We start from the raw sequence: 22,284 nt of genomic DNA on the forward strand, positions 1-22,284 counted from the left end.
AACTCTTTCCCCGCTAGCATGGTCTAGCTTAATAATGCGTTAAACGATGAATGAATGACAAGTTGCAGTGTCTAGGGATGTACTAAGCATGGAAAGACAAACATAAATGCCACAGGTCAAACTTATTTTAAATACAAAAAGAACTGCTGGTTAAAGCCAGGAAATGAATCTTAAGCTGCAAAATCAAGAGCTGTAAGGCTGCAAAAAACCCCTCAGGGAACTGGCAGGAAAATTACATAGATTCCAAGAAATGGCTGGAGAACTGTACAAAGGTGTAATTAATCTGTTTCGATCACTTCACACATGACTCTATCTGTCCATAACAAAGTAAAGAGATAAACTGATATGGAATGGAAAAAGGGCAATTAGAAGTGCTAAAAGGAGTTCCCCGGTGGCCCAGCAGTTAAGGATCCAGCATTGTTGCTGCTGTGGTGTGGCTTCAATCCCAGGCCCAGGAATGTCCACATGGAATGGACATGCCCCTGCCAAAAAAAAAAAAAGGAAGCCCTAAAGATCTAGTTTAGTGTCTCCTGGCCTTGGGCATCCAGAAAATTCACTCACTCTGAAGCATATTCCTACTAATATGAATTCCTAGGTAAGATGAGAATTTGTAACCTGACCTATCTTAGAATGTTCCTTTTAGGAGGAAGCAGATGGTCAGAAGGTCGGAAAACAGCCCTCCAGCCAATGATGCAGTTATGATCTCCTGTCTGCCTTTCATAATCAATACTTGAGAAGTCACTGTTACAAGTGCCCAGTAAACCTGAAAACGCCACCCAGGTTCTATGTTCACAGTCCAATCACAGAGCAATCTCTCTAGATCCTCTGATCTTCAATAAAATATTACCCTTAGGGTGAAAAATCCAGCAGAGGAAACAATTTGCACGCTACAATTTATATTTAGCTTAATAACGAAAACGCACCCGCTCATTCTCAGAGTATCTAGAGACAGCTCCGTGAGCTGAACACGTCTCCCCATGCCTGAACCGACCTAAATTGCCAATCGACCATCCCAGAGGCCAGAGAGAACTAAATGGGTGCTGAGTAATTGCACCATCAATAATTCAGCACGGAGGTACGTTTAATTTCCCGTTCTCTTTCCTTCCTTTTAAGGACCCAATTCAGCTGCACTGAGCATAAGCACCACTCATACTACAGATACTCTGCAAGCGACTTTTTCATGCTCCTTATCTTACTGGACAGAGAATCAGTTCAGGATTCTGTCACTTAATCACGTGACTGAAAATAAGTTTGTCAAAAAGATGGCACAAAGGTTAACAAACTTGACCCTGGTTACCAAACCATGTGGCAGAACCAGGATTCAAACTGAAGTCTTCTAATTTCATCTGAAGCTTTTTCTATTATGGTATCAGCCAAAAACACTTACTTGGAAACCAGGAGAATTACAAAGACTCCACCGGAGATACTTCGTTTTACTACACGGTTATTGATAAATATAATGAAGAAAAGAAAAGAAACAGTTGTAGAAACTTAGTTTGAAAAGTAGGAATGAGGGACAGCCAAGGCAGGGATTCGAAAACAGCAGCACAGCAGTACGGCTGGACCTCAGCACAGGTTTCTGCGATGAAAATCCCACCATCTCTTCTGGGAATAAATTTGGTGTGGGTAGGGGAATGTTACCATCTCAATTTATACGGGCTGAGGAGGCATTCTGTTTTCCTTTTGATTTGTGTGGCTAAAGGACAAAGCTCTCCCTCCCTTTATAGCCCAACCCCAGTACGAGCCTGAAAGAGAAAGTTCTACATGGGTTTCCCCCGGAGTGAATGGACTGGCGAGAGCCCTTCGGCGCTGCTACGAGCCCAGAGAGCCCTGCCGCTGAGCACTTTGATCTTTGGGAGACTGGCGCTAAGCACTATCAGCCTTCTTCCTTCTCTTTTCTGTCTTCCGTGTTCCCTTTCACTGCATTCATGTGATCCTCTTTTATGCGCCTTCGGAGTATTTGCCCTCTTTCAGATTGGATTTATTTTTGGCAGTACTACTTTATATCTACAGAGAAAGAAAAAAGTCCTTTCTCTGGGATAAAGGGTGAAGGGAAAAAATCGGGGGGAAAAATGAAAGTCTAACCCCCACCTCCATACTTTAAAATTAAAGTGATCTAGCTTTAGTGAAGAGAAAAGGAATAAACAGAGATTCCTGGGGGCTGCTATTCAATTCTGCTTTTATCAGAGATGACCTTACAGCAAGCACTCTGCCTCGGAGAACCAGGCGAGATTACTGAGCAACAGTGACAGCCCCTCAGATGAGCTCCAGATGCGGGCAAAGGGCAAGTATTTACTGAGCAGCTACTAGGCCAGATTATTCACTATGTCACATATCATCCGGTGCCTTTGGGGGAAAAAAAAAAACACCCAATTATTAAGTCACACGAGAGATACTCTATTTGAAGCTGACAAAATCATCCTTAAGATGACAGCTTTATAAAACCACTTTATGGACATTTTAAAGAAAACACCACAGGATTAAAAACAAAAAAAAAAAAAACCGGAGTTCCCATCGTGGCGCAGTGGTTAACGAATCCGACTAGGAACCATGAGGTTGCGGGTTCGGTCCCTGCCCTTGCTCAGTGGGTTAATGATCCAGCGTTGCCGTGAGCTGTGGTGTAGGTTGCAGACGCGGCTCGGATCCCGCGTTGCTGTGGCTCTGGCGTAGGCCGGTGGCTACAGCTCCGATTCAACCCTTAGCCTGGGAACCTCCATATGCCGCGGGAGCGGCCCAAGAAATAGCAGCAGCAGCAACAACAACAACAACAACAACAAAACAAAAAACAAAAAAAAAACCAAAAAACTCATCTATAATGGTTCTCGTCACAAACACAGTGAAAAGAAGTTATGGAATTTGCACTCTAGCACCCCACCTCTTAGGTGGTCAGTGAAGAAACAGTGACCTACACAACTATGCTCTTTTCCAGAAGACACGGTCGTAAACCTAGTTAAAGTAAACTCTTCTGAGTCCACCTAGAATGATCTGGGCCAACGAATTCTTCTGAAAATGCTAGAACAGTATAAAATAAGTCTACAAATCTGGACAGTCTCTGATAAATATTCAACTACATTCATTTTAAGCAAATACATCAAAATGTGTTGAGTAACCAGAGTTACATATCTCGCATATTTACCTGTTTTAACGTCAACTCTAAATTGCTTAAAACCATTCACCTCAATCAATGGAACAAGACAGAAGATGAGTGGGAGTAGGGGTCTGGAGCATGCAAAGCAGGATAAGAAATAAATCCCAGGATTAAGCCACTTGTCTTTGCTAACAATTTAATAGTCCCATCAATCCATCCAGCCTTCCATTAACTCACTCTGCTCAGCATCCAAGTTTAAGACTGGAGAGCCCCTGCCAAGAAGAAGTTTATCAAACACTACAGGGATTCTCTAAATTTATCGAAAGGCCTGTAAGCAGCCCAATTTAATCACATACCCATGCGTTTCCTTAAAGCAGGGGTTGGCAACCTCCACTCCGTAGGCCCAATCTGGCCACCACATGGTCTTCACAGCCTGACAACTAAGAACGGCTTTTACATTTTTAAACGGCTAAAAAATAAATCAAGAGTCATACCTTCTGACGTGTAGAAATTAAATGAAATTCAAATTTCAATGTCCGCAAATAGAGTTTCAGGGGCACACAGCCACCTCACTTATTTACAGGGTTACCTACAGTTCCTGCGATACAATACTTGAGCTGAGACTTTCCAACAGACCCTGTGAAAGAGTATCTGGCCCAAAGAAGTTTGCCAAAACATATCCTACATTAAAAGTTGCTATTAATTTGCCTTGAAATAACTGGCTTTAGCCATGTAGCTTTGCACGAGAGACTTGAGATGGCTTTACTGAGAGCTATTGGAGCAACACAATAGAAAAATTATTGTATCTCACTGTAGTTAAGCTAAAAGCCAATCAATCCCTATGCCCTTTTTTTAAACAAATGAAACATTTAATGCTTAGTTACTATGTCGGTATTACTGGAGTAGAGAGAAGGATCTAATCATCAAATACGTTTTAAATGAGATAACAGTGTTTTGATTAAGTCTGACCATAACCAAACATCCTAGAAGGTAATAAAGGGGAGCTGGGAAAGGGGTGATTTCTTTGTAACGATAACCTCAGTGGAGTTAAAATATCTCTTGAAAAAATTAATTTTATTAGAGTACAGCTGACTTAGAAAAAAGTTTTATTAGTTTCAGGTGTATGGCAAAGCAAATCAGTTATACAAGTGTTCCCACTGCAGCTCAGAGGAAATGAATCTGACTAGTACCCATGAGGATACAGGTTGATCCCTGCCTTGTTCAGTGGGTTGGGGATCCGGCGTTGCCGGGAGCTGTGGTGTAGGGCACAGACGCTGCTTGGATCCCAAATTGCTGTGGCTATAGTGTATCGCTCCGATTCAACCCCTAGGCTGGGAACCTCCATATGCCTCGGATGTGGCCATAAAAAAGCAAAAATAAAAAATAAAATCAGTTATCCATGTACATACATCACCTCCCTTTCGGATTCTTTGCCCAGACAGGTTATGACACGGTACTGAGTAGATTTCCCTGTGCTCTACACTTGGGCCCTGTTGCCTGCCTACCTTACACACAGCCCCGCGGATGGGTCCCTCTTCACCACCTGATTCATCCCTCCCGCCCGGCATTTCCCCTTTGGTAACCAGACATTGGTTTCAAAACCTTTGAGACTGTTTCTGTTTTGTAAGTTCTTTTGTATCATTTTTTGTCAGATTCCTGGCATTCGCCATTGCTGGCGGCATTTGCAGTTCTCTGACTTGCTTCACTTAGTTGATTTCTAGCTCCATCTATGTTGCCCCTATGACTTTTTAAAACTGCATTTTTTTTTTTTTTAATCTTTTTGCCATTTCTTGGGCCACTCCCGTGGCATACGGAGATTCCCAAGCTAGGGGTCAAATCGGAGCTGCAGCCACCAGCCTATGCCAGAGCCACAGCCACGCGGGATCTGAGCCGCGTCTGCAACCTACACCACAGTTCACGGCAACACCGGATCCTTAACCCACTGAGCAAGGCCAGGGATCGAACCTGCAACCTCATGGTTCCTAGTCAGATTCGTTAACCACTGCGCCATGACAGGAACTCCAAAAGGCGTATTTTTTTTTTAATCAAAGCAGTTCTTTCACCATTTTATTATTTCTAGTGGGGAAAAAGGTATAAGAAAATTACTTGTCTTACTCCCTCTACCACACAAGAAGCCCAAATTCTTCCACTTACATACAAAATATACCAGAATAAATAGCTATCTGTTTCTGGGAAGGTACAGAGCAGATGCCCACATATAAGGCTCTCCGTGTTATTACCTAAGATATTAAGACTAGTGGCACTCGTACCGCAGAAGAAAATCTTCAATACCGGTTTTCCAATTCCCCATGATTTTAGTAGGAACTTTTTCACACACCCAGAAATTTAAGAGTAGGTCAATGAAAACTGTAAAATTTGCCTAGATTCTCAGATAATTACAGGCTGCCATGTTCATTTCATCCATTTCTTTACCTATCTGTTCTAGTTATCAGCAAGTGAATCTTTAGGAAATAATCTGCAGACCATCAAAACACCTCAGCATAAAAGTGACAAAACACTGTAAACCAGCGACAATGGAAAAAATAAAAATCACTATAAAGAAAAAAGAATGTACACATGTATGTGTGACTGGGTGACCTTGCTATACAGTAGAAAACTGACAGAACACTGTAAACCAGCGATAACGGAAAAAATAAAAATTATTTAAAAAAAAAAAAAACCAACCAAAAAACCAAATACCTCAGTATAACTATTTTAAGCCACCAACCTTCAAGGAAATGACAGAAAACTATAAAGAGGGAGGGAGGAAGGAAAGAAGGAAAGGAGTAAAAGCAGTTTTCGCTGCCACACAGTCTAGTGAAGACGGAGGCAACTTCCGAGACCCCAATAACCCACCAAGTCAAGGCCGGGGTGGGGAGCTTGCTGGGCCCACGGGGAGCGGCCTGAGGAACATGGTGACCGAAGAGGGCAGCCCGTTTGGGGCTCAGCGAAACACACGACCTGGCGCCCATCTCCGGCGCTTACCTAAGGGCGGCAGCGTGGTACGTGTCGACGTAATCAGAAATGAAGAGCTCTCGGTTCTTGATCACTGGGTCTGTTATGACGAGCTCTCTTCCAGAATCTGTTTTAAAAAAAAAAAAAAAAAAAAAGAGGGGGAATGAATTAAGAGGATATGAAACTGAGCTCCCCACAACCATCAGGAACATTTAACACAGCTTTCCCTTCAGGTTCCGCTCCCACCATGAAAAGCACACTATTCAAGCCGACCTGGTCCCCAAAACAGAGTAGAGGGGTAACAGGAGCCCGAGGAACAGGAGCAAGTGTCCTGTGATGTGTGTACTTTACTGAGTCCCCACCTTTGCTGAAATGCATTAGGCACAAAAGGGAAAACAAAAGGAAAAGAAGATGCAACTATCATATTTCAGTGACTTGTAAACTAGTGAAATTTGTAGTGGTCCTGTGTATCTTATATTTTATTGCTAAATATTCCAGGATGGTGTGAAAGAAGAGCCAAGTTTTTGTTTTTTTTTGTTTGTTTGTTTTGTTTTTTTGTCTTTTGTTGTTGTTGTTGTTGCTATTTCTTGGGCCGCTCCCACGGCATACGGAGGTTCCCAGGCTAGGGGTTGAATCGGAGCTGTAGCCACTGGCCTACGCCAGAGCCACAGCAACGTGGGATCCAAGCCGCGTCTGCAACCTACACCACAGCTCACGGCAACGCCGGATCGTTAACCCACTGAGCAAGGGCAGGGACCGAACCCGCAACCTCATGGTTCCTAGTCGGATTCGTTAACCACTGCGCCACGACGGGAACTCCCAAGTTATTATTTTTAATAAAGAACCACTGGAGTTCCCGCCACGGCACAGTGGGTTAAGAATCTGACCGAGGCTGCTCGTGTTGCTGCAAAGGCATGGGTTGATCCCCAGCCCAGTGCAGTAGGTAAAAGGATCTGGCATTGCCATGTAGGTTGCCGCTGTGCCTTAGATTCAAGCCCTGCCTGGCCCAGGGAACTTCTGTGTGCCACAGTGCGGCTATTAAAAAACAAAAAAAGAACCATCATTTAATTGCTGTAACAGAAATTTTAATAGTTTCAAAAAAGAAAAAAAAAAACAGTAAAATATAAAAACATTATATATTTTTTCTTTATCTTTTTAGGGCCGCACCCTCGGCATACGGAGGTTCCTAGGCTAGGGGTCTAATCAGAGCTGCCGCTGCCAGCCAACACCACAGTCACGGCAATGCCACAGGATCTGAGCCTTGTCCGTGACCTACACCACAGCTCGCGGCAACACCAGGTCCTTAACCCACTGAGCGAGGCCAGGGATCGTACCCGCAACCTCATGGTACTATCGGGTTCGTTACCACTGCGCCACAACGGGAACTCCAAAACATTATTCTTCAAAACTGTTTTTGATTTCTGGTTTATTGACTCAAAACTGTCACCAAAAGCAGGGTGGAGGAGTGAGACAGCACAGGCGTCAGGGCCAGAGAAAGCTGGGTCCTGGCTCCCAGCTTCCATTCTGAAGACCTATAGCCATGGCAACTCCCTTGGCATCTCTGAGGCTCGATCTCCTCATCTGCAAGTGGGGAGTGACAAGATCTAACTCATACAGTCACTGGGTAACAAATGCGAAATCCGCTAGAACGAGGTCTAGCGCCTCTCCAAAAAAAGAGTCAATGAAAAGAAGCTATTACACATCTGAACAAATATGCATTTCACGTGCATAATCTCATGTGTGTCAATAAAGTTACCGGGTAGAAAGTACGATGCTTGAGGGAGAAAAAAATAAAAGATGTTCCAAACCATCCAACAACTGTTCTAAAAGTCAAGCTCAAGTCCCACACACTGAGGAAAGCTTTGCTTTGAAAGCTGAAGTTCGCAGCCCTTAATACAGAGAAACTCAACAATGCAAATTATTAAAAAGAAACAAAGTACAATCCTGCAGGGTTTTAAGTATCATTAGTTCAACAGTAGGTGACAAAAAGGAATTAAAAAATGAAGTTACTGTTATTTCCAAAGAAGATCTATATCTACTCCAAGTTTAAGGGGAAGATACTATTAGTTCATAACCGAATTGTTTCTTTTTAAAGGCAAAAACAGTGGAAAAACACAGTCTTCCCTTCCTCCCCCCACAAAAAAAGTGAACACTTGAGTAATATCTTCAGAAAAAGGATTTTGAGGGAAAACTTTTCCGGTTATCTCCATTTAGTGAGTTTTTAGGAAGACCTTTGTCCAGAGCTACGACAGTGTGAGAATCAAACCAGGACATATTTACCGTTTTCGTTATGCCGATCCTGAACCAAATGCTGATACACAGAATCTGGAACTTCAGACTGACGGTAGTACCATTTGACGTTCATGAGGAGATGGTCCCTCTTACTCTGAAAAGGAAAATCTAACAGCATTAGGAACAGGACCTTGGGTGCCCACAGGTGCAAACCATACCCATGACCACAAGCCCCTGGAAACAGGTGGACAGGCAGGGGAGGAGACGCAGAATTACCGCCTGGACCACAAAAATACGTAGGTCAATCGTGAGGTCAAGTTTTACATTTTGAAAAATCCCGGCCATAACACCGCTCTGACCCTCTCCCTCAAAGTTACTGATTTCAGGAAACAAAGGAAATCAAACTTGAATCCATAAATCCTCCATTTTGATTAACTAATTCATTCAACCTTATGTTGGTCTGTTTAGCATTAACTAGACAGTACTGTCTGAACACATTCTTCTTCCATCTTACGCCTTAATGACGCTGGGCAAATACTTACAAACCGCAGCAGCGCACTGCCGAGGCCGCTGCGGGCAGTGGGTTAGAGAGCAGCGAGGCCTCGCACACGGCCATCTCCCCGAAGTTTGCCGATCATCCAAACTAAACCACGTCCTCCCTGCACTTCCTGCCATTTATCAGCACTTACTGCTCTAGGGCAAACGGACAGAGCCATCAGTGCTGGTGAGGAAGGTTCTAGAGTCCCTGGAGCCAGGACCCTCTTTGAATTTCCTGAGAACAGAACACCCTGCACACAAATATTAGTGAATAAGCAAGAAGTCTCTGACGACCAGGGTCCCATTAACGCTAGGGGCACACTTAACCGTGTCATATCCAAAAGTCAACTTTGTTCCTAGTTCATTCAAAGAAGCCAGGAGCAAACGCTATCTTTTCATTCAGAGGCTGTGGGGCTAGAACTTGAGAGGAGCATCTCCACGCCTGGTTGTGAAGCATCTCAATGTGGCCGTGGCCGTGTCTAAGGCTGCCCAGGGCTCAGGAAATATGTTTCCAACCCCGCTGAGGAGACCCATCCAAGGTGAGCGCTGCACCACTCCTCTAAGCAGCGCCTCCCTCCTCATCACAAGTCAGCGGGTCAGAAACAAACAGGAGTTAAAATTTGAGAGAGGGCTCGTATTTATAAAGGAGATAGCTAAATCCTTTTTTTTTTTTTTTTTGGTCTTTTTGCCATTTCTTGGGCCGCTCCTGCAGCATATGGAGGCTCCCAGGCTAGGGGTCGAATCGGAGCTGTAGCCACCGGCCTGCGCCAGAACCACAGCAACGCGGGATCCAAGCCGAGTCTGCAACCTACACCACAGCTCATGGCAACGCTGGATCGTTAACCCACTGAGCAAGGGCAGGGATGAACCCGCAACCTCATGGTTCCTAATCGGATTCGTTAACCACTGCACCACGACGGGAACTCCTAAATCCTAAAGTTTTTAAAGAAGCATTCTCTAATGAAGTAAAGACGCTTTCTGCTTAAGTGAGAGGTAGACACAAAGTCCTTCCTAAAAGGCCGGGATGGCTCAAAATTAGCTTTGCTAAAATATTTAACCCATTTAAAGAACCAGAAAGAAAACAACTGCCAAAAGTCTTGAATGAACTCTAATGTGTTATTCCAAAGTAAAATATCAACAATAAGATTCTTACTTTTGCAATTAACTGTGTCAAACAGGCGTACAAAAATAGGGCGCCGTTACTGATTTGAATAAAGTAGATTGTTTACAAAGTACTCCGTAATGGGTACTTTTTAGTTCTATCCATTTTGTAGGTTTATATTCTACACCATTTATTCTGCAGGTGGGAAAAAGAGGATACATCAGGAGACTACGTAAAAAGAATACGTGCTATGCATAGTATAGGGGTTTACAGACAGGGACAATTACTTTCAGCAAGGGACGATGGAGGAAGTAACACCTGACCTGGGGAAAATGGGAAATAGGTTTGTTTCCGGGGCCAAGGAAGAGACCCGAGAAAGACAAAGACCAAGTACAAGACATACATGAGGCCCAGGCACGTGGCCCATCTGCGGACCGCACAGCACAGGAGTGATGCTGAGAACTGAATCCCAGCTGGGGTCTGGGCTTTAGTAGGTGTCTAACTCTCTAGGACAGATGGAGCCTCCCGTCTCCACTGCTGACCACAGCCACGGGCAGGGAGGCCATGGGAGGACAGCTGGGCAGGATGATAAAAGGCAGGACCACGATGAGAGTGCTCATGGCAGAAAGGAGGAGACATACACCTGGGGTGGGGTGCGGTGGGGGGGCCCGTTTGGCAGTACTCAGGGATAAACTCACTTAAGTAAATATACCGTCGGATGAGGGATCCTCAACCTAAGAACTCCTGACACTGGGTCCCGGTAGGTCTGCCTCGGGGCCTCCCGGTGCATCATGGGATGCTGAGCAGCAGCCCTAGCCTTTACCACTAGCTGCCAGCAGCATCCTGTCCTTTGGTGACACCCAAACACATGCTCCAACATGGCCAAATGTCCCTTCAGGGACAAAACACTCCCGATTCAAAACTAATGATCTAATAGGTTTCTGGTTGTTTTATTTTTGTCTTTTTAGGGCTGCACCAAGGCATATGGAAGTTACCAGGCTAGGGGTCGAATTAGAGCTACAGCTGCCAACCTACGCTGCAGCCATGGCCACGCCAGATCCGAGACATGTCTATGACATACACCACGGCTCACAGCAACGCCAGATCCTTAACCCACTGAGCGAGGCCAGGGATCACACCTGCGTCGGGTTCATTTGGCTGAGCCACGACGGCAACTCCAATAGTTTCCTTTTTCAGGAAAGCTAACCTGGAACGTAAGGCTAGAGCCTGGTTCCAGCATTCTCGGGCTGGAAAAAGGACTGCAGGTAAGTACTGCAGTGTCACTGTTCACAGCCTGACTCCATGGCTTCCCCACTACAGGACTCTGAGCACATTGCTAAGATTCTGAGTCTACCCTCTTCTGTAACCGAACTAGAAGGATTCATGAGAAAAATTAAAACAAGGGAAAAGCATCTGGAACGGAGTGGGTACCCAAAAGAGTACTGCTTGTTCTGGTAGCAGGTGACTATGAGCAGTGCTTCACAGAAAACAGCAGGAATTCTGCTGTGAACTGCAGGGGTTACACCTTCTCCAGAACACAGTTTCTATCAAGAACCGAGAGTCATGGAGGGGCTAACGGATGCTTCAACAGGCACAGTGACGCCCTGGAGCACAAGGGACTTCCCATCTACTAGCAATTCTAGCAACAGCGTTGAAAGTGTATGCTTTTCCAGAACATCTCTCATATGTATGAAAATCCGAAGAGCCACAGAAATAATTTTTCAAAGGTACCATAAGTGCTAATCACACACTGTCTACTTTTCAGAACCAAGACAGTGATGCTGATGGCCTTTTGAGGTATAATATCTATGTCACCTTCTGGCCCAGGGACACTTAGTGATTTCACCCTCACAAAAGGACCACTCTAGTTGCTACCTAGATATATTACTCCCATCATCAGCCTTTACAAAGGAAGTTGAAAGCCTACTGGATTTCCTAATGCAATACTACTCAACAACCAGGGAGTGGCGGCATTGTGTTAAAAAAAAAAAAAAAAGCCTCCAGATTCTGAATTCCACGGATGGAACGCAACAAAGGTAGGCAGACTCAAAGTTAAACAAGAGTTCTAAACAAATGTAAGTAACTGTAATAGACACAATCTTCCTAAATAAGCCAGGAACTTAGTTAAGACTAAAGATCTATAAAGTAAGGCACTGCGTTATTTCAGAGAGTACTAGATTAAGTCAGGTAATCTAGGCTCTTAGTACTTCCTGTCTGGGTTGCCCTTAGTGGGCTCTCCCAGCGATCTGGTAAGTCAAAGAATAGAACAAGCGGACCTCCATGGTCTGGTTCAATCTTACCTGCTTTTTTTGGGGGGGGGGGTGTTATGCATGCCTAAGTTCCCACACCAGGGATGGAACCCACTCCGCAGTGACACAAGCTGAGGCAGCGACAACGCCAGATCCTTCAACCGCTAGAGAACTAGCGGGACTCCTCATCTTACACGCTTATGTCTCGATTTCTTCCCTCCAAAGTAGATGAAATGGGACTGGGAGAGACCCGTCGTGTTTCCTCGGTATCACACGATGGCACCAGGTGCATTTCCATCCCAAAGAAGCGTTGGGAAGTAAAATGTCATCTTCCTCAGAAGCAGACTGCTGTGTGCTGATGATTGGCCAAAGGGATCAGAGCACACTCCCTCCCCCACGGCCTCCCAAAGCCACCTCCGAGAGACACACACACAAGGCTTGGATGGCACCACAGGAAACCTTCACTTTCTTTACACTTTTCACCAGGCAAAGACACTCTGCTCAAAATCACAGAAAATTACTGGCAGAAGTGAACTCCGCGATCCTCTGATTCAATCTAAACCACCTGGGTTTGAATCACGGCTATGCACCTTACTACGCTGTCTGACTTTGTCGTCAACTGCTTCTCCAAATCTCAAATTTCTCATATATAAAATGAGGAAAAAGTAACAGTCTATTATCTCATGAGGTTGTAAGCAGGAAATGAATGAATATAAATAGTGTGGCCCGGCTCTGAATAAATAAATAAAACTATCACTGTTTTACAGATGAAGAGAGCAGCCAAGCTCTGGAGAGGCCCAAAGTTATGCTTATCAAAAGCCATAACAAAACATAAAAATAAAAAAACCAAGTAGGAGTTCCCGTCATGGCTCAGTGGTTAGCGAATCCCACTAGGAACCAGGAGGTTGCGGGTTCGATCCTTGGCCTCGCTCAGTGGGTTAAGGATCCGGCGTCGCCCTGAGCTGTGGTGTAGGTCGAAGACGCGGCTCAGATCTGGCGTGGCTGTGGCTGTGGCTGTGGTGGAGGCCGGCGGCTACAGCTCCAATTAGACCCTTAGCCTGGGAGCCTCCAGATGCCACGGGTGCGGGTGCGGGTGCGTCCCTAGAAAAAGACAAAAACAAAACAAAACAAAACAAAAAAACAAGCAGCAGCATGGGGGAAGTTTCTTCACTTCTGCGACAATTCAAAAACATATCCAGTATTTTTAACAAATGGGCCTCATTACTGACTGGTGACATAACTGGACAAGTGGATCAAGGTCAAAGGGACACGCTTTAAACACAAAGCTGAAGCAAGCGGTGAAAAGCTTCCTCCGCGAAGGCATCCTGAGGTGCACTTCCGAACACATGGAGGAGCCCACTGGCAAGTTGCTATTTGCCACCAGTTTTTGTTTCATGAGAGACTGACTGACTGAGCACAGCAAGCTTTCTCAGGGCCTGCGCAGAAACGGCGAGGAGCTGATTCCGGCTCAGACTACAGATTTGCCCACAGCCGTGGCCTGGATGTCTCGAAATGAGGGATGTCTGTAAATTCAAGGAAGTAAGGAGTTTAACAGGAGACGAAACACATCCCCACCGAGGTTCGGAAAAAAGACAGCTTAATGGCAGGTGTTTAGGAGCAGAACAGGGAGGACTTCTAGCTCTGTGATGACAGGCAAGAGGTTAAGAAACAACGAACTCAACGTCAGAACCGAAATTAAACGTGCAGAGTAAGACCACTGACAACCAGAAGGCGGCAAGGTATGCAACGGGGAGCAGAAAGGCCAACAGGAGGCTGGGCTGAAGGGACACCGGTCGGGTGCATGAGCAGCACACGCCCCACTCTTAACTGCGTAGCTCTTGGGAACTCATTTCAAATAGTGCAAGCTCTACACTCACAGCCAGGTGAGGCCTGTTGGGAAGGTCACCCCACGAGGCCTTTGGGGACACGGTGGTAGGGACAGACAATGGGGTCTAAGCTCACTCATCTTCAAAGGCCAAACGCCTGGATATGCACGAGAGAATCAAGCTACAGAGGAGCTTTCTGCCCCATCAGGAGGTCACCTCTACTCAACTTTGTGGACAAACGTCAGGACTGACTAATGTCAAAATGAAATCAGGTAGGACATGTCTTGGAATGTTCTTTCCAGCTCCTACTCCACTGCTAACATGAGACTAGCAGTCTAACATTCTCCGTTTCTCTATCCAAAGAGCCCTATGCCCACCAGGGCTCCAAATGCCACGAGAGAGTGACAGGAACACGAAGTGCCATCAGGGCTCTGGCCATCAAGGTCCACCCGTCCCCAGCTTCTGCCCTGGCATGGGAACCAGGGGGTTAGGGCCAGTGGCAAAACACAGACTCCAGAGTCGTTTTCCCAAAGGAGAAGAAAGGGCTCTAAGTATCTCCCACTAATAATCACCTATCATGTGCTCTCCCTAATGTACTGAGACATTCACTAAACATGTTGTTTGCTCTTATTTGCGAGGGTGGAGCAAAGGCCAGTACAGGCCCACAGCTGTCTTGTCCTTTTCTGAGATGAATCCACTGCCCAACGGCTACTGAACTGACCTGCCACAGAAGGATAATCACGGCACATCTCTACCACAACACATGTGTTTCTAACACAGCAACCTGTTGACTGGTGTGACAGCTAACTTACACGCCAACTTGACTGTGCGAAGGGGTGCCCAGACAGCGAGCTGGCAACATATGACTTCTGGGTGTGCCCTCCCCACTGTGGAGGAGCAGCATCCAATCTGCCGGTGCCTGGATGCAGAAAAAGGAGAAGGAAGAGCCTATTCCTCCTCTCTCACGTCCATCTTTTCCTTCCATCGGATGTCAGAGCCCCGGTTCCTAGGCCTTCAGACTCTGGGACGCAGACAGCAGGCCCTCTGGTGCTCGGGCCTGTGACTCAGACTGAGGCAGTCCACCTGCTTTCCTGGTCCTCCAGCTTGCAGACAGCAAGTTACTCTCGACCTCCACAACCTCAGGAGACAATTGCTAGGGGACAGATACACACATCTCGTCCTACTGGTTCTGGTTCTCGGGAGAACCTTGACTAACCCAAGCAGCAACTTATCAGGTACTGGCATTTACAAGTCGACAAAACCTGGGACTACACGGGATATACACAGAACTAGCAAAATGAATAAAGGAGATTAAAATAGATGAAAGAAACACAGACACAAACCACATCCATTAAACGAAGCTGCTTGCTACCGTTAGGCACTAGAATCAAGGCTGTTACGAGCTGATTTTCCAAAGCTGCGGCACTCAATCCAAAAGACTGGTTTCAAGAGATTGCATCAGCTTCTGAGTCTGTGTGAGAGGATTTAAAGCATCTGGTATCAGACGGTGAGGCGAGAAGGATGGGAGAGGACTTTCCACAGTGTTTACAACCAAAAGATGCAGATAGCTGGTTACATACAACTCCCAGGAAAGATGATGCAACTAAAACTGTGCTGAAACTCAGGCTCTGATGATCAGAAATAATTTTCAAAATCATTGTTTCTTCTTTCTGTTACACCTGCCTCTGTAAGGCAATGCAGGATCTAAGCCGCATCAGCAACCTACACTGCAGCTTGCAGAAACACCAGATCCTTCACCCACTGAGCAAGGCCAGGGATTGAACCCTCATCCTCATAGATACTAGTCAGGTTCTTAACCCACTGAGCCACAACGGAAACTCCTCTGTTTCCTAATGAGGTCTTATGTACTAGTGGTAGGACCAAAAAGGTGCATGAAAACAAAATTATCTCAACTGCTAATCATGGAGTTGAAACTTATTAAAGCAATTTCTATCGAGGAATTACATTACATTATGTATGAACAATGGAATTTTCAGACAGCAGATTCCTGGATTTGCAGTGGCAAGACCAAAACTGAGGATGGGGGGTAGTAGCCCTGGGAAACTTCCTCCTTCTTGGCCTCGAGAGATAGGAGGCGGGGTCCCTAGGTAACCTCTGTTGTCCTTGTCCTCCTAAAATGAATAACAAGTTTTTATCACACAGACATAGATAACCTACACTTAAAGGAGGACTCAGCACATGGGGGCAGACTGACCAAACTAAAGAATATTCCTATAATTCCCTCTTGAATCATGTTGATGTACACCATCCTGACAAAAATACTGAAGGTCAGAGTCAGGAGTTAAAGTGCCCCCAAATTCAAGGTGAAGGGTCAAGCTAGGAAGATGAAATTTCACAGATAAATTAAGACCCAACACCTGGATCCCCAAAATCTGCTGACCAAACCCAAATTAAATCCCTTCCTAAAAGCCAGTATTCTTTCTAGGCATTTTGATTATATCAGATAAATCCATAACCACCTATTTTCTATTGGGCCCAAAAGATTTCCCCCTTAAAGGCAGAGAAAATAGCTGTCTGTAGGCAGCACCATGAGAAACTGTCAAAGTACTCTTAATGCCTCCTAAAGGGAATTAAATATTCCATTGACTTTTCTTTTAATTAACCCCAAATGCTACCAAGGTTAACATGTGTGCAACATGTTGGCTGTTGCTGGTGGTGGTAGTGGGGCTGCTCATTCGAAGGGAGCCGATTCCTTCTAGTACCTGACAGCCAGGGAAGCTACAGGGCACTGCCACAAAGCCATGACGGGGCAGGACAGCAAAGGATGTTAAAGAAAAAGGAGGAGGAGTTCCTGTCCTGGCGCAGTGAAAATGAATCTGACTCGTATCCGTGAGAAGCAGTGGATTAAGGATCCGGCGTTGCCGTGAGCTGTGGTGTATGTAGGTCCCAGACGCGGCTTGGATCTGGCATTGCTGTGGCTCTGGCGTAGGCCGGCGGCAACAGCTCCGACTAGACCCCTAGCCTGGGAACCTCCATATGCTGCGGCTGCAGCCCTAAAAAGACAAAAAAAAAGGAAGAACTCTGTGCCGCAGACCTCCAAAATCCTCCGAAAGATTCAAAACTTTAACTATCACATTATTTTAGAAATAAAAGTTAACCAAGCTACATCACAGATTTTGCTAATAAAAAACTGATGCTGACATACCTTGAAAAGATTTCATTGAGTCAACATGGACTTTATAGAAGTGGTTCTCAAACTCAGGAATCCATATTTTCACCACAATTATTGAGGAATTCAGAGAGCTTTTGTTTATATGGGTTATAGCCTATGAATATGTATTATATTAGAAAAGAAATAAGGAAAAATTTTAGACATTTTTACAAACTCATTTAATGATAATAACCCCATTACATGCCAATGTAAATAATTCCAAGTAACTATACTTTTAAAACGAACAATTTAGGAAGCAAGTAATACTTATGTTTTTATAAATCTCTCTTATGTTTGGCTTAAGAAAACAGATTCTTATATCTGATCTTTTATTCAACCTTTTATTCAGCACACATCATTTAGCCTTTGTAAAGCTCCACTGCACACTCATGAGAGAATGAGAGTGAAAAAGGCAGAGGATGCCTTGGTACAATCATGAACGAGCTTGACCCCACAGACGCATGGACCACACTGAGAACAGCTGCTCCTCAGAAGGCATGAACAAGCTCATGGAGTCCCGGATGCCCTCCTCTCCCTGGTGGCTGAAGCAGTTTCCACAGGCTCCCCCAACGGAGCCATGGCGGGAGATGTTAGGGCAAACATGCATTTAGAAGTGAGATACTAGGTAAAATAGAAGATTTTATTTTTATGTATGCCATCAGATAGTCCCAGAGTGGGCAGGAAGTGAAATTCCTGTTAAAAAGAGAAGAAAATCTAGGTAAGAAGATTCTTGTTTCAATGTAAGAGTTTTCCTTCTAAAGTGTGAGCTCGTGATATTGAGAAATATTTAAAATTGATCCAAACCAGATTATAAATAGGTCTATGCTAAAGAGGCACACTTCAAAACAACGGTGACCTATATAAAGCTGAAAGCACGCAAGCAGAAAATCGGTAGTAACCTGGGCAACTTTTATTTAGCAATCCGCCATGCCAGGCAACATCATGGCCAGTTCAGAAACGGCGATGCCTCCGAAGAAAACCCAAACAACATGAACTTTTAAGGGAAAGAAACAAGACTTTTAGCTTACAATACTGTCCTCAACCATCATTCATCTTACACAGAGATGGAACACACCCATTTCCTGTGAATCCAGCATTTCCTCTCCTTCTAGCTAATAATCCTTCTATACCATTGTTCTCCGGATTAAACTGCAAAATGTAGAGCTGGTAACACCATAAAATAAAAATGCCTTTTAGTGGCACCAAGATTTTTAGAATTAAGTATTTGACTTTTAAGGAACACTAACAATAGAGATTCAAAAATTATTTAAATTTAAATAAAGTCAGCCTACATTAATAATAAGAATCCAACTACGGCTAGCAAACATGTTCAACTTACCAATAAAAGAATTCAGATAATTTGGTTTAAAAGAGGGAAATCAGTAGGAATCCTAAAGATTTACATGTTGCTATTTTACCTTATGTGACCCAGGCTGTCTTGTCTTGAGCATCTTATTTATTCTTCTCTCCTTTTTGTCTTAAACCGAAAGAAAGACTGTAACCTTTAATACCGGTTAGTCTATTTATAACTGTTCCATCTACAACCATTTTCCTACTACAAACATGCCCTGATAGCTTATCTCAGTCCACAAGCCAGACAACAAAGGCCTGCTGGCCTGCTGGAGGAGAAATGGAGAGCAGGAAATGAGAAGGCTTAGTTAATCCCCAGATAATCGATCGGTGTATTCAGTCAAGTATGAGCTGGGCTGAGGAAATGCTGCTTTTAAAAAAAAGAAAGGAAGAAAATCAAAGAGCACATGACCAGGGCCACAGTTCATTTTAAAACAGATAATTTCTGACAAGCATATATCCCATCACATTCAAGCACTAATACAACTTATATAAATGTTAATATCATTTGAAGAAAAACCTTTTCTCCTTAAAATCCTTCATCCTCTATCCTTTTTCAGAAACGTTTTAATTTGGGGGTTTTGTTTTATTGTTTTAGTTTTGGTTCATCTGTTTGGGTTCTTTTCCCCCTAAATCTGCTTTACTGAGGATATAATTTACACACAGTAAAACTGTGTTTGACAAATGCGTTGTGTAACCACAACCACAATCAAGATGGGGAATATTCCATTACCACAAAAAGATTAACTTCCTTTTGAATTGATGCGTCCACTCTGCTGAAAAAGCTTTAGTGCCAGGGAACCTTAGAAAAATGTTCTACTCTCAATTCCTGCCTCCGTGTTAACACGCAGCGACGTTCGCATGGAGAAAAACAGCTCTGAGTCAGCTGTGGCCCTTCCTTCCCCCGGCTGAAGCTAAAGACCACGACGGAACACAGCCCCGTGTGCTTCCACATCGAATAATGAGCTCGTTCAAACTTTGCCACTGAGATTTTAAATCTTCCAAAATCCCAGAATATTATAGCAGTTACAGTTATAATAGCTATGGGAGTGAAAATTTTTTTGAATTAATTTTACACAGTACAATCTCCTCAAATCATGTAACCAGTTTTCAATGAGCTTCTACCAGGTCTCAGACCACTGTTCTGGAAAAGATACTGAGGATTCAGGAGAGAAGAAAGTCCCAGGGTTGGCAGAGCTAACAGCCCACGGAAGGACAAATCCTCTGCCAATCTCTCCGTCCTTCAGAAAGGAAAAGAGGTTAGGTGCTTACAAAAAAAGCCACTAGCCATGAAAATTGCCACTTAGTAATCATATAATCCTAGTAACATTTCTTCTACTTTATTCAGTCTCTCTGGATATTGTTTTCCTTAAAAATATCTGTCTTCTCAAAAAGTCCTGAGGGTGGCAAGAAAAAGCTACTATGAATGCCTGCTTCACACAGAGAAGGGGGCTGAAAACCCTGGTAAACCCATACCCCACTTGCTCCGTCCAGTGTGGCGTGGAGATGGGCACGCGCCATCAGCCTCCACACGGCGGCCCCTGAGCAGAGCTGGGCGTGGAGACCCGGAGCGGAGCGAGGCACCCCGTGCTCCAGGAAACCAGAGGGCAGCTCCTCAAAGAGCGAGCTATTTTCAGGGGCCCGATTCCTGCATCTCCTCATCTCTAGAAAAACACGAAAATCCTTCATGGTGACGTCTGCTCCTTGTGACTGGTAGTAACTCAGGTGGAAATTAAAGGAAGGCCTAAGAAAGAATAACCCCGCATGACTCACTGACCCAGTGGACCCGGACCTGCCGTCTCCACTGAATCGCACCTCCACAGGCGAAGCAACCAAGACCAGGAAGCGGCTGACTTTCCAAGGACAAACAAAGCTCAATTTTTATGCCATGATCTCGACTGCCACCCTGGACCTACAGAACGCAGCACATGACCCCAGCCTGATGCTCTCCCAGTGGCAGGGCGGAGGAGACTCTGTGAATCTCCTGCCCAGGGCTCCCGGCCACTCTGCTAGTCAATAAATCCTGCTTGAGATCTCACTGCTCTGCTCAACTGTCTGACTGTCCCAGGCGCCCTAACTGTAACCTTCATGAGACCAGCAAGAAACTTTGCCAACAGTGTGCCTGGCTGCACGCACCTCCTCTCATCTTAATAATTCCCCTGCCTCTCTGGGCAGTATTTCAGTCATCTGCGAAACACAGCCACCTCCAAGGGTGAGCCGGGGCGCCCAGAGGGCTGTGAAAACTCAGGATCCTGGCCCCAGTAGCGGAGGTGCACATCAAAGGAATGGTGTGGGGGAGCCCAGGCCTCTTTTGGTCCTGCTCCCTGTCCTTTGCTGCAAAAACTCCAAGACATCCTAGCTCCCACCTCACCTCCCCACAGTGGTTTTTCAGGGCTACCTGAGATGCTGTCTCCAGGACTTAAATCCTAATTTTGCCCCAAATAAACTTAACTCTCAACTTCAGGTTGTGCCTTTTTTTTTTTTTTTTTTTTTTTTAAGCCTACAACAGGAACAACACAGAAACCTCAGTCTCTATCTCATGAAAACTCTGGAAGGTTGTCTTTTATAGAATTTATTACGAAAAATGTCACGGGCACACAGGTATAAAAATAACACAACCAAGAACCAAACATGTTTTAAGAAATAAAGCATGACCAAACCTGAAGAAGCTTCTCCTTTTAGACAGGTCTTTCTTACTCCCCCAGAGGTAACCACTTTTTGGGGGGCGGGGAGAGGGGGGCCTGAGGCATGTAGAAGTTCCTGGGCCAGGAATCAGACACACATCGCAGCAGTAACCAGAGCCACAGCAGTGACAATGGACACCAGATTCTTAAAACTGACAGGCCCGCCACAAGGGAACAGAGTAACCACTGCCTTGAATTACTGGTGCTCGTTACCATGCAGTCCTTCACGCGGCTTTTTCCTGCAGTGTACGTGTAACTAAAACTCTATACGGTACTGTTTCACGGTTTTTACACTTTACATAAATGATACCATCATCTGATTTCCTCTGCAGTCTGCTCTGCCTTCTCAGCATTGTGCTTGTGTGACTCACCTAGGCCCTAGTTCATTCGCTTTACATGATACATATTACCTCTATGTTCAATGTGCCACAACTTCTTCAACATTTTCCTGCCAATAGATATTTGAGTCACTTCCAGTTTTTTTACTATTACAACCAAGGCTGATACTCTAAGCATTCCTACTCAGGTGTGTGCAAGTCTGTTTTAAGCTTGTCTCGGGAGTTCCGTCATGGTACAGCGGAAACGAATCTGACTAAGAACCATGGGTTCGATCCCTGGCCTCGCTCTGTGGGTTAAGGATCTGGCATTGCTGTGGCTCTGGCATAGGCCAGCAGCAACAGCTCAGATTAGACCCCTAGCCTGGGAACCTCCATACGCCGAGGGTGCAGCCCTCAAAGGACAAAAAAAAAAAAAAAAAAAAAAATTGTGTCTCTGAATGTTTAGTACCATAGCTAAAATATTCAAACTTACTAAGGTAACAGCATTCATGTTCTCTGATAGCTTAAGCCTCTAAGATCTGCAGTGCTGCCCCAGGTTACTCTTCATCCTGGTCACTTTTGCCTTCTTTCTTTCTTTCCTTCATCATCTTTATAGGAATTTTTCATGAGTCATTTCAAAGGAGCAACTTCTGATATTATTAATCTTTAATGTACATTTTCCTTATTAATTCATTAATTTGAGCTCTTCATCATCCCTTTCATTTTCTCAGATGAAATTTATTTTTAATTTTATTTATTTATTTATTTATTT

General features: G+C 44.7%; 1 protein-coding gene across 1 annotated transcript in view; it reads right to left on the minus strand.

Moving 5' to 3' along the window:
- Nucleotides 1-22,284, minus strand: part of RERE (arginine-glutamic acid dipeptide repeats) — a 304,090-nt gene that overhangs the window by 161,071 nt on the left and 120,735 nt on the right. The window contains 2 exon segments of the mRNA XM_021095277.1: nt 6,074-6,170; nt 8,324-8,429. Of these exon segments, the coding sequence (XP_020950936.1) occupies nt 6,074-6,170; nt 8,324-8,429 (203 nt within the window).

Source organism: Sus scrofa, chromosome 6 (assembly GCF_000003025.6).
Source record: "Sus scrofa isolate TJ Tabasco breed Duroc chromosome 6, Sscrofa11.1, whole genome shotgun sequence".
In the NCBI taxonomy this organism is placed as follows: domain Eukaryota; kingdom Metazoa; phylum Chordata; class Mammalia; order Artiodactyla; family Suidae; genus Sus; species Sus scrofa.